The sequence below is a fragment of the Panicum virgatum genome, chromosome 7K (assembly GCF_016808335.1).
Source record: "Panicum virgatum strain AP13 chromosome 7K, P.virgatum_v5, whole genome shotgun sequence".
NCBI lineage: Eukaryota > Viridiplantae > Streptophyta > Magnoliopsida > Poales > Poaceae > Panicum > Panicum virgatum.
The window spans coordinates 6,656,267-6,668,793 of NC_053142.1; the positions used below are offsets into that span (position 1 = coordinate 6,656,267).

The window sequence follows — 12,527 nt, forward strand, 5'->3', positions numbered from 1 at the left end:
GTGAGAAAAGAAGACAGACAGGCGCCCCCCTTCTTCTCGAGCGGCTCTATCTCCCACCGCCGCCGCCGCCGCCACCCTGGAGAACAAGCGCCGAGGGTGTGTCGCCGCCCCTTCCAAGCACCAGCTTCCACGACCAGCCGGCTCCAGCGACCAGACAGCTAAGGTGCTGGCCTAGGCACGTCCGGCAGCTAGGCTCAAGGGCTAGTTTAGTAGGCGTTCTAGCCGCTATGCCGATGAACACGAGCAGATAGCGAGAGCATGAAGGGCTCACCAGCGACCGACTTTTCAGGTTGGATGGAGCTAATGATGGCTAGAAGGTGGATTTTGACGATTGGTGGAGCTCAGGATGGGGAAGGCAATGACGGCTCGTGATCTGAAATTCTCAGCATGGGGGTGGCTAGAGCTCAACGATGTGCAATGGAGGAGGGAGGTCAGGGGGTGGAGGTGGCATGGGTGCAAGGAATTGGAGGGGGATGGAGGACCGGCGGCGGTGCAGCTCGGTGGTTATGTTGGTTCACATTAGTGAAGGACCAGTTCAGATCTACTGTCGCTTGAAGTCAACGACTTTGATTCAATTTTACTCACAATTTTAAAAGGAAACATAACAAAACGTTAGACTAAGATTGCTCTTGGGATTATGGTCTACAACTTTTGTAAAAGTGGATACATGTTTTGATCCACGGATATCGTAGATCGAAGCAGCCAAAGTTGATAGAAAATCACGAGCTCAACTCAAAACATTCAGAGTTTAAGTTATGCAATTTAAATACTTATAACGTTTGAACCTTTTGTTCGTTACAATATTTTTATTTGGTGGGATCTTGTAGTGATTGGAACATTTCGAACCATGGTACTGTAGCTACATCAAAAAAACTAAAACATTACTGTATGCTTTAAAAGCAACAATCATTCATTCACCATGGGTAAAATAGGGCATTCCCACCAAATTCTATTTCGGGAGTTGGAGCCACGTAATCAATCAAACAGGTGTACCAGCTCCATGATTTTTTTTAGTATCAAGGTGGAGTCGATCTATTTTTTTTTGAGTTGAGTGCTCCCAAACAGATCTTCATCCAAACGAGAGTGCTAATAGTCTGGGCTAAACTTTAGCCAAAACTAAAAAAATTTAGCATGTATATAAATACTAATGATGCTAAAGTTTAGCACTCAACTTCCAACAAATTAACATGCATAGAAAAAATCTCGACATAACAGCATTTCTTCCGGATTTGCTGACCGACCAAACTACAGTTTTCAGCGAAATAAGCCGGTTACAGTTACATAAAGTTGGAGTGATAAACTCAAGGTAGCTTCCATGCGAATGCTGAACATGTGACGAGATGCAATGTCGTCTCGTCATCGCGGCTTCTTGCTCCGCTTGCTCTTTGCAGCGGTGGCGGCATCAGCAGTGTCGGCAAGGGCGGCGAGAGACCAGGAGGAGAAGCCATCCATCTACCTCGTGTTGTTGCACGGCGAGCCCTTGGCCGCGGCGATCCAGCGAGGTGTTGATCGGAACGCGACGTGGCACCGAGCACAGAAGAGGAGGGAGGCACGGTTCCACGACCGCCTCCTCCGGCGCGCCGCTGTGGATGAAGGCGGCGGCGGCGGCGGCGGCTCGTACCACTGCCGGAAGATCTACAGCTTCCAACACGCCGTCAACGGATTTGCCATCCACGCGACCGCCTCCCTGGCGGAGAGGCTGCGGGCTGCGCCGGAGGTGGCCGCTGTTGAGGAGGACGTGGGAACGCGGCTCATGACCACGTACACGCCGCAGTTTCTCGGCCCGCCCAACGGCGTGTGGCGGCGGCACTGGGACGGCGGCGGCGGAGCGGACGACGGGGAGGGGGTTCTGGTCGGGGTCGTCGACTCCGGCATCGACCCCGCACACCCCAGCTTCGCGTACGTGCCACGTGCACGGGCTGATGACGACGATGATGGCGTGGGGGCCCGGCCGCCGTTCACCGCCGGGGGTGCTTGCAGCGTCGGGCCCATGTTCCCGCCTGGCGCGTGCAACGGCAAGATCGTCACGGCGAGGTACTTCGCTGGTGGCGCGGCGGCGGTGCTTCCGCTCGACCCCTCGCGCGACCTGTCGCCGTTCGACGCCGAGGGGCACGGCAGGTGTGCTTTGTATTACAATTTACAGGAAGTTCTGAAGAACGGTATGGAAGCAGTTTAGTTTGTTTTGCAGCCATGTTGCTTCAATAGCGGCGGGGAACCAGGGAGTGCCGGTGGTTGTCGGCGGCGCAATGTACGGCTTCGCAAGCGGCATGGCGCCAAGTGCAAGGCAAGGCAATGCATGACACCAAGCATTAGTTATGTTTGCTATATGATCTGGCTTTAGATTACATGAAAAAAAAAACATAATTTACCTCTACACTGGAACAACTCACTATAGGATGTCGTGCTTGTTCGGTTAGATGGGGATTAAAGAGAGTTGGAGGTACAAGCCATAAATAAATTTATTAAGAAGAAAATAAAGGAAAAAGAAAGAGAGAAAATAGAACTGTTATTTTTCACTTACACAAGCAAACAAATCACAAAGCTATGGGCATATCGGACATTTCACTCTCACATCAATTTTACAAAATACAGAAGAAACTGTTTTGCCAAACACTTTTTAAAATGGTTTTAGCTCCACCGGAGAAGCCGAAGCTCTGGCAAATTAGCCCTGAATATTCACAAATTGTATGGTTAAATTTTTTCCAAAAAATTAAATATAGTTTTGTAATCATAGAATTTGGTTATGGCTTATCAATGTATTATAGTAGGAAACTAGTGGTCAAAACTATGTTTAGAGACTCCGACGTCAACGCTCAAAATGTCACTCTGTTTTGTTACGGGCAGAAGTGCTCTGTTTTCCAATGTGCGTGTTGGGTTCTGTAAATTGCAGGTTAGCTGTGTACAAGGCGGTATACCCAGCAGGAGGAACCATGGCTGATCTCATCGCCGCCATAGATCAAGTAAGACATTATTTGTAATGCTGGAGTTTTACATAAAAATTGCCGGAAACAATTGAATGTCTAAAATTCTCGAAATTTTAGGGAAGCAAATCGTGAAAACCTTTGTAATTCCCATTGTGTTGATCAGGCAACCCAGGACAAGGTGGACGTGCTGGTACTGTCCGTTGGACCAGATGAGCGTCCGACCAGCAAAGTCACGTTCCTCAGCATGCTGGACATTGTGCTGCTGTCGGCAAGGAGAGCCGGCGTGTTTATCGCGCAGGCTGCCGGCAACCGAGGGCCGGCCGAGTCCTCCGTCGTCTCCTACAGCCCGTGGGTGACGACCGTCGCCGCCAGCACCACCGGCCGGAGATACACGTCGAGGCTGCTCCTCGGCGACGGTCGCCACGTACCGGGACTCGGCTTGTCAGGTACTAGTACTAGCGACTCTCCTAGCTCTTGTTTCCATCAAGCTATGCGCAGTCACGACGAGGATCATTTCTCGCAGCGCCCACGCTCGAGTACAGGCTCGTCGCGGCCAAGGACGCCGCGGCGCCGGACGCCGCCAGCATGGAACGCGCGGAGGAATGCCAGGACACGGAGGCGCTGCGCTGGCGCGCCGGCGTTCTGCGGGGAAGCATCGTCGTCTGCTCCTTCTCGCGGGGCTTCTACAACGGCACGTCGACGGTGACCGCCATCCTCGACGTGGCGGAGGCTCTCGGGTTCGCCGGTTTCGTCCTCGTGGCCAGCGAGCAGTACGGCGACTTCCTAGCGCAGCCGCTGCCTTTCCGTGTTCCCGGCGTCATGGTCCCCCGAGTCGCCGATGCTCAGGTGATCGACTTATCGATCAGCTGCAGTTCGTCTTTGGTGCGGCGCTGATTGCGACGTTCGTGGCAGGTGATGTGGTCGTACTACGCGGCGCACACGGTCTACGCGGGCAATGCGACCATGTTCGGCGCCGCCGCAGCGATTGCGGAGGGAAGAGTGGCCACGTTCACGGACGTGGCTCCGGTGGTGGCGCGGTACTCGTCGCGAGGGCCCGACGTCACCGACGGGGAGTCGACGCCGGCAGACGTACTCAAGCCGGACATCCTCGCGCCAGGCGACCAGATATGGGCGGCCTGGAGCGCCCCCAGCGTCAACCAGCCAATCCTCGCCGGCAACCATTTCGCGATGGTCTCGGGCACCAGCATGGCAGCGCCGCACGTCGGCGGCGTCGCGGCACTCATCAACCGGAGGCACCCGTCGTGGGGGCCGGCAGCCATCGCCTCAGCGCTGTCCACCACCGCGCGGAGGCACGACGAGCGCAAGGTCCCGATCATGTCGGAGGACTTCGAGATCGGCTCGTTGGTCCCCGCGACGCCATTCGACTGCGGCGCCGGGTTCGTGAACCCCGCCGGCGCGTTGGACCCCGGGCTGGTCATCGCGCCAGAGCCCCACGACTACGTCGCCTTCCTTTGCTCCTTACCGCAGCTTAGCCCCGACGACGTCCGGGCCGCCACCGGCGTGGCGTGCCAGGTGCCGCCGCTGGCTTCTCCAGCGGACCTCAACGTGCCGTCCGTCACCGTGTCCGCGCTGCGGGGATCCCTATCCATCCGGCGCAGGGTCACGAACGTGGCGAGCGACGCCGAGACGTACCTCTGCTCCACGCTGCCGCCGGCCGGCGTGGAAGTCGCCGTGCGGCCAGGGTGGTTCGAGGTGGCACCCGGGGAAACGCGGGAGCTGGCGGTCGAGCTCAGTGTGACCAGGGCGTCTGGGGCGTTCAGCTTCGGTGAGATCGTTCTTACTGGGAGCTTGGGTCACCTGGCGAGGCTGCCGCTGGCCGTGCGGCCCCTTGCGACGACATGACAGAATGCAGCCGTTCAGGTCGGCAGCTGATTAAGTTGGTCTCTAGACTCTAGTGAACCGACGAATATATGCTAAAATCTATTCTAGTCTTGCAAAAATCGAAGTTTTGTTTTGAAAATACAAAAACAATTCAAAGCTGTGTGCTACGTTACATCTATCGTTGTAACTGGAAGGAACTGGTTGCAGCTTTGATGGTATTGTAGTGGTAGTATATTCTTTGCCTTCTATTGACAAATCGGCTGCGGCAAAGTTAAGGAAAAAGGAAAAGGAGATAGCATATACTAGATCCATTACATTCTTGAATTTCTATTATAAACTTCTTTGCTTGAACTTCTACACCCCTCTCAAACATTTGCCAACTTATTAGAAAACGTCCAGCAAACTAGCCAAATATCACTCTATATACCTTTTATTTGCCTACCTACTCCACAAGGTTTACCAAACTAGCCGTATCACACTTTTTCACATCCTACTAACCTGTTTTTACACTGCAGAAGCATGGTTTTCTCGGTTGCAGCTTAAAATGGCGACGGCAAGCAGGTCAGTTTGCTAGAAGTCAGTCTGCCAGAGATACTCCAGGGTCGGGGTCTAGGGAAGTAGGGATGGTAGGACTGGATTCCTTCCTCGTGCCCATGGGCTCAGCGAAGTCTTCTCATTCTGACCAATTGTTCCCATGTTCCACACTGATGCAGCATATGAAGCAAGGCCAAAACTGCCACACTGTTCGTTTCCATTATGAACCCGAAGCTCATACCGGAGTTAGCAGAGATCTCATAAATGTTATAAGTTGCAACAATCAAACATGAGTACGTCTTTACAACCAGACCGTTCTACTTCTAACTTACAAGATTTCATCCAGGCCCCTTGGTTGTTGATGACCCTAGAACCCAACAAGACAGCACACAATGCATGAAACAGATGATGCATCATGTATCCAAGTTAATTGCTGTCCACAGATCATATCCTAAGATGGTTCGCTGTCAAACAACCTGCAAAAATGAAGGGCCTGGATGTGTTAGGAACTCGGTGATATGATAGCCGATCTGCAATAACATAATGAAAAGTTAATAAGAACCGTTGACCTCCCATGCACATCACAGTTTAAACCAAATGCCTAATTTGTCGGGCTCATCATACTTGGGTTGTTTCCTTATGCTAATGCATAATCAAGTATCTCGTGTCAAACAGGAAACATGTGCTCCACAATAAAGCGGGACTGATAATATGTGGTTTCGAACAGTGTCCTTGAATATGGTTTGCAAGAATCAAGCATCAAGGGCCATGCCATGAAAAGACACCACAATTCTTTATAATGTATGGCATAAATGTTAACATATAAGTTAGCACTCATCATTTAAATAACATGCATTTAAAATGCATAGAACACAGAGAGAGCACCTGCTATATGTTGTAGTAGCACATTACTTGCGCCTGAAGAAAGTAGGAATCCTTATATTTTCTGCCACTCCCTATGTGAACACCATTTTTAATCCAATCTTCTCTATGAATCCAAGCATCCCTACCAGTATCCAGGACGCCCAAAATCTGCACCAAAGTAAAGTAAAGATCCAGGAATATGGAACACAGGCCAACAAAAAGGGGGAAACAAAGCACAAGATGCATCACTAATTTCAATCTTACTGCTAACAGTCCATTACCCAGTTTCTCAAATCAGACAGATCCTCTTCTTTTTAGCTGCTTGGGTGCCCACAGCAAAGTTTATCCAAAAAACTGTTAGGCTACGTAAAGAGTGAAATTTTGGATGCAACCACCACAATCCTTTTGTTCATGGTTGAGAAATCCCTTGCTTTGGCACATGATATGGTACCAAAACTCCTAAAGTCAAATTGCCAAGCTTCTTCTGTGGATTTGGTTGTCTCCTTGAACAGGATGGTCAGTTGTTTCCAGGTCAAGATCATCTGGTTGCTTGTGCTATCTATGAAGGTGCCTGACCGAGTGGCCGGGTAAGTTCCTGGGCTTGGGTTTCACTAGTCTAGCTGCCGTTGTCCTCCATGTTTATGCTTAAGGTAGAGTCCAAATATGTATGTTCATTCCTCAAGAGTCCTAGTTACATCTGAAATTACACTATGCTCTTGCTTACCTTTATAAGGAGTACTCCCTCCGTTAAAAAATACAAGATGCGCTTGTTTTTTGGAACTTCGTGTGTTAAGGGTGTAAAAACTATACAGCTAGATTTATAATTCAAAGTGCTTTTATGCTATATTAATTTTATGGCTACAAGTGATATATTGTGCAGAAACACTAGTTGAAGTCTAGTTTTGAATATAGAGCCAAAATAAATTAGCCTTAAATTCTTGTGTTAGGGATCAAAGAGAAAAAAATGTGATTTTCCTAAAAAGGAAAATTCTATTCTAAAAAACTTGCATCAGGTTATCTTATTAGCACAGGGTATGGAGAGCATGTTACTACTATTTCCCGAGGATGACAATAGAGCATAGCCTAAGCTTATATTAAGCATAAAAATAAAGTATTTTATAGAACTATTTACAGGGGAAAAGAAGAAACTAAACCAGCCACAGGGAAACTGACTTCTTCAAAATCAAAAGTCTAGTCTGAAGCAAACAGTAGACAAGAAAACATATTACTAGATAATGCATCACACTAGCAGTGGTGGATTTGAGATGTAGGGAGGGCTGATGCTTTCTTCCCTCCTCTTCTAATGGAGGTTGCAGTCAGTAGGGGGGGCAGGAGCCCCCTCAGCCCCCCTACTGGTTCCGCCCCTGCACACTAGGACACTAGGTACTGGACCAGAATATATCAAACTTTGATGCACTTCAGCACACCGTAAGCTTTCAAAAAATCATTTTGAAATTTTCCATACATTAACCAAAAGAGTTGGTTATGCATTTCATTTTTCTCATTTTTTTTATCTGAAACTCCCAATATTTTTCAACTTCTAGTATGGCATGCTCTCAATGGGTTCACTTTCTCTCAGTATCTGCCAGGGTTTTTCAGTTCATGGAGGTAGCCAGTTACTGCTAAGATTTGGAAAATAATGCTCCCCTTTGCCCCTCTGGGCACCCTCAAGCCTAGTGCGGACTAGAAGGATCACAAATATTTAATTAAATTTTGTTGGCACGGCTCAAAACCTCAAACTCACGTCATGACCTATAAGATCTTATGTCATATTGAGTTTGCTACACCCAAATTTCGCACAAGCTATAAAGGATAATTGACAGTATACTTTTCAGTGGAGAAAAGATGTAACTTACCACTCCACCTTTCCATGGAACAAATAACGGATAAGTCCTAGACTGCAGCACCTACAATTTCAAATGAGAGGTTAAGAAACAAGAAACTAAAGATAAATGTTGTAGATTATGGACTCGCAACAACATCAATCTCTAATACTCAAAACTATTGAACCTAGAAATGCCAAAACGACCTATAGGTTGGAATGTAGGGAGTAGATTGAATGTAAATCCAGGAACAAACCTATCATATAACTTCAGGCAATAATCTCAAGAGATAGAGCAAGCATTACTAATTAAAGAGAAAAGAATCAATCCATCACTTTAAGTTTACAGGACACACCTCAACTCTCTCAACAGATTGGTTTGCTGGAATTTTATTGAGAATCCTGCAAATAAAAGTTTAGTAGATAAACAAACCTTTGAAGGTCAGGAAATAGCATACATTGATGAGAATTTGCATTTTACTTTTTTGTCCAAAATTGGGCTAATGGCATCAGAATGTTCATTTCAGCGTAGCCTTAATTTTAAAGAAGGTAATGACGGGAATAATTAGTATATTCCTCCAACCCTAGATGGGTGGGTATATATAGATCCTATACATGGGCCTCTAGATGGGCCTCTATACACATGGGCTCAATATACTCCAACACACCCCCGCAGTCTGAACTATCGGCGCAGCGGTGTTCAAGACTGGACAACAAGAAAGCTAACACCCCCCGCAGTCTGAACAACCGACGCAGCGGTGTTCAAGACTGGACAAGATGAGAGTACAAGTAGAGCACAAAAGGGCTAAAACCCCCCCGCAGCCACAACTAGCCACCGGCTACGTTGAGGCTGGATCGAAACTCCGAGAAGGTCGACGAGGGCAGCCCCTTCGTGAAGATGTCTGCAAACTGGGAGGTAGTCGGGACATGGAGTACCCGAACATCGCCGATGGCGACTCTATCGCGCACGAAGTGTAGGTCGATCTCCACGTGCTTCGTCCGCTGATGCTGGACGGGGTTGGTGGAGAGATACACGGCGCTGACGTTGTCGCAGTAGACGAGCGTGCTCTTGGCGAGCGGGCTGTGGAGCTCCGCCAAGAGCTGTCGCAGCCAGGACGCCTCCGCCACGCCATTAGCGACAGCCCGGTACTCCGCCTCGGCACTGGAGCGGGAGACAACCGGCTGCCGCTTGGACGACCAGGAGACCAGGTTGCCGCCCAGGAAGACGGCGTAGCCGGAGGTGGAGCGACGAGTGTCCGGGCAGCCAGCCCAGTCAGCGTCGGTGTAGACTACCAGCTCAGCAGAGGACGAGCGGTGAAGTACCAGGCCGAGGTCCACAGTGCCACGGACGTACCGGAGGAGACGCTTCAGCGCAGCAAGGTGTGACTCCCGGGGATCATGCATGTGGAGACAGACCTGCTGAACAGCGTAGGTGAGGTCCGGCCTGGTGAAGGTGCGGTACTGCAAAGCGCCAGCCAGATTCCGGTAGGCTGTAGGGTCAGCCACCGGATCACCCAGATCAGCAGACAGCTTCGCCTGAGTGTCGACTGAAGTGGAGCAGGACTTGCAATCAGTCATCCCAACCCGCTCCAGAATATCGAGGGCGTACTGCCGCTGGTGCAGAAGGAGACCAGACGGGCGAGGCTCAACAGTGACGCACAAGAAGTGGTGGAGCTGACCAAGATCCTTCATAGAGAACTCCTGTTGCAAAGAGGAGATGACACTCTGAAGCAACTGCTGACTGGAAGCTGTGAGCACAATGTCATCGACATATAGCAGCAGATATGCCGTCTCATCCCCACGGCGGTAGATGAAGAGAGACGTGTCAGACTTGCTTCGGTGAACCCCAGTGTCAGCAAGAACGTGGCGAACCGAGAGTACCATGCCCGTGGAGCCTGCTTGAGTCCATAGAGAGACTTGTTGAGCCGACAGACCATATCCGGACGACTCGAGTCCACAAATCCCGCAGGCTGAAAGCAGTAAACGGTCTCTGACAAGGTGCCGTGAAGAAATGCATTCTTCACGTCCAGCTGGTGCACAGGCCAAGTGCGCGAGAGCGCAAGTGAGAGGACCGTGCGCACCGTAGCGGGCTTCACGACCGGGCTGAAGGTCTCATCATAGTCCACACCAGGCCGCTGAGTGAACCCCCGGAGAACCCAGCAAGCCTTATAGCGCTCCAGTGTGCCGTCAGTCCGACGCTTATGCGTCCAGTTCCACTTGCCAGTCACCACATTGCCACCAGATGGACGCGGCACGAGATCCCACGTCTGGTTGGCAAGAAGAGCCGCGTACTCCTCTTCCATCGCGTGACGCCAGTGAGGATCCGCCAAGGCGTCGCGGACAGAGGAGGGTACCGGAGAGACCCGCGGCTCTCCCTCGGTGGCGGAGAGAGTCACGGCCTGGGACGCCATCCACCGAGTCACCATGGGATGGATATGTCGAGGATCCCGATGGATGACCGGCGGGTGGTACACCTCCGGCTCTGCTCGAGAGGGAGCCGGAGGAGGCGGCGGCGGCGACTGGCTCCGGTGTCGGCGTCGCAGGAGCCTCCGGAGCAGGAGGCGGCGCCGGTGTCGACGCGGAACGACGCCGGTACACCTGCACCGGCTCAGCGTACCGCTGCGGCGCCGGGTTCGGCGCCGGACGACGCCGGTACACCTGCACCGGCTGAGCGTACCGCTCAGGTGCAGGGGAAGGCACCGGGGCCGCGCGTGGCGCAGCAGAAGACACCGGGTCCGTGTGCGGCACGACCGGAGGTCCGGGGGCCGCGCGTGGCTCGGCGCAGCAGGGATCACCGGAAGTGGTGCCAGTGCGCCGGGAAAACCTGCAGGAAAAGGACAGACAGGTAACGGTGGCTGAACCACCGGGTCAGTCGGAAACAGAGACGCCAGCTCGGGATCAGAAGAAGGTATGGAGGAGGTGGAGTAGGGGAAATCCGACTCGTCGAAGACGACGTGTCGGGAGATCAGAACGCGGCGAGAGGTGAGGTCAAAACATCGGTACCCCTTGTGGTCAGGGGAGTACCCGAGGAACACACAACGAGTCGAGCGGGGCGCCAGCTTGTGAGAAGCGGTGGCGGAGGTGTTAGGGTAACACGCACACCCGAAGACCCGAAGGTGGTCGTAGCGAGGAGGGGTACCGAAAAGAGCGTGGTGGAGTGGGAGCATGAGAAGCAGTGGACGGAAGGCGGTTGAGCAAGTAGGTGGCGGTGTGGAGGCTCTCAGTCCAGAAGCGCGGGGGAGAGAAGCCTGGATCAGAAGGGTGCGCACGACGTCGTTCGTCGTGCGAATCATCCGCTCAGCCTTGCCGTTCTGAGGAGAGGTATACGGACAAGACATACGCAGCTGAACACCCCGAGACAGGAAGAAAGACCGGGAGGTGGAGTTATCGAACTCCCGCCCGTTGTCACACTGGACGGCCTTAACGGTGAGGCCGAACTGAGTGGACACCCAGGCAAAGAAGTGGAGGAGGGTGGGGAAGGTCTCAGACTTGGCGCGCAAAGGGAAAGTCCAAGAGTAATGAGAAAAATCATCAACAATGACCAGATAATATCTATAGCCAGACATGCTGAGTACAGGAGATGTCCACAGGTCACAGTGAATGAGATCAAAAGCATGCGCAGCATGCGAAGAAGAAAAAGAAAACGGAAGTCTAACATGACGACCTAACTGGCACGCATGACAGAGGTGCTCAGCAGGAGCCCTAGTACATGGAACATCGGTACTACGGCGGAGCTGAGCCAAAACATCGCGGCCGGGGTGACCAAGCCGGCGGTGCCAGGTGGTGGAAGAAGGCGTCACGGCAAAAGCAGAAAACGAAGAAGCCGAAGGCAAGGCAGCGGGAGCAGGAAGCCGAAGAGTGTAAAGGGGCCCCGGGCTATCACATCGGAGGAGCGGACGCCGGGAAGCCGAATCCTTCACAGTAAGACCAGAGGAGTCAAATTCGATAGAACAGGAGTTGTCAGCAGTAAACTGGCGAATAGAAAGAAGGTTGTGAACCATTTGAGGAGCAACAAGAACAATGGGAAGACGAGGAGCAGAACCCACGGCGGTGACAGGAAGGCAAGACCCATCACCAACCATGATAGAATAAGGACAAGAGGGGTGTGGGGGTCGGACAGAAGAGAGGATACCAGCATCGGGGGTGGTGTGGAACGAGGCGCCCGAGTCGGCGATCCACTCGGTGCTGGTCGGCGGCGTCAGTCCCATGGTGCTGAAGGACTGCGCCAGAGCGGCCTGGTCCCACCCCCCAGGCCAGGTCGGCTGCTGGCTGGGCTGAGCGGGCGGGGTCCAGGACGGCGCGAAGAGTGGAGCAGCGCCAGTGAACATGGCCGCCGGCTGGAGCTGAGGACGGTGCCCCCTCCCGGACCCTGGAACGGCCACATCGAGATGCGCCCTGACCATGGGTTGCTGAAGGATGGCCAGGGCGTACCTCCAGCGACAGTGGCAGGAGCGGGAGCCGGAGCCGGAGTCGGTGGCGGCGCGCCCCGACGGCCCCCACCGGTACCGGTGCCCCCAGAAGTAGGGCCACCAGTGCCACCA

At 52.4% G+C, this 12,527-nt stretch overlaps 2 protein-coding genes across 8 annotated transcripts in view; one reads left to right on the forward strand and one right to left on the reverse strand.

Annotated features, from left to right (window-relative positions):
• The first annotated feature begins 1,345 nt into the window (after positions 1–1,345).
• LOC120639883 (subtilisin-like protease SBT2.4) lies at positions 1,346–5,000 on the forward strand. The gene is made up of 6 exons (XM_039915807.1): positions 1,346–2,118; positions 2,189–2,284; positions 2,891–2,960; positions 3,088–3,370; positions 3,448–3,770; positions 3,837–5,000. Exons 1-6 carry the CDS (start codon positions 1,346–1,348, stop codon positions 4,785–4,787), a joined length of 2,496 nt encoding a protein of 831 aa, XP_039771741.1. The 3' UTR covers positions 4,788–5,000.
• Positions 5,001–5,066: 66 nt separating this feature from the next.
• The window catches only part of LOC120639682 (actin-related protein 9-like), a 42,266-nt gene continuing 34,805 nt past the window's right edge, over positions 5,067–12,527 (reverse strand). For 6 of the 7 annotated variants that reach the window (XM_039915559.1, XM_039915557.1, XM_039915554.1 and 3 more), the window contains 4 exons: positions 8,343–8,388; positions 8,021–8,071; positions 6,186–6,332; positions 5,067–5,776 (listed from right to left, as the gene is read on the reverse strand). In XM_039915559.1, the coding sequence (XP_039771493.1) occupies positions 6,189–6,332; positions 8,021–8,071; positions 8,343–8,388 (241 nt within the window). In that variant the 3' untranslated portion in view covers positions 5,067–5,776; positions 6,186–6,188. Of the gene's footprint in view, positions 5,831–6,185; positions 6,333–8,020; positions 8,072–8,342; positions 8,389–12,527 lie in introns of all 7 variants that reach the window. The other variant, XM_039915553.1, reaches the window with a different exon arrangement.

Bases quoted from the DNA above. Each gene is read 5' to 3' on its own strand.
- LOC120639883 (XM_039915807.1), top strand. From the start codon at position 1,346: ATGTCGTCTCGTCATCGCGGCTTCTTGCTCCGCTTGCTCTTTGCAGCG. The intron at 2,119-2,188 runs GTGTGCTTTGTA...TTTGTTTTGCAG, and splicing joins GACGCCGAGGGGCACGGCAG to CCATGTTGCTTCAATAGCGG. The intron at 3,771-3,836 runs GTGATCGACTTA...CGTTCGTGGCAG, and splicing joins CCCGAGTCGCCGATGCTCAG to GTGATGTGGTCGTACTACGC.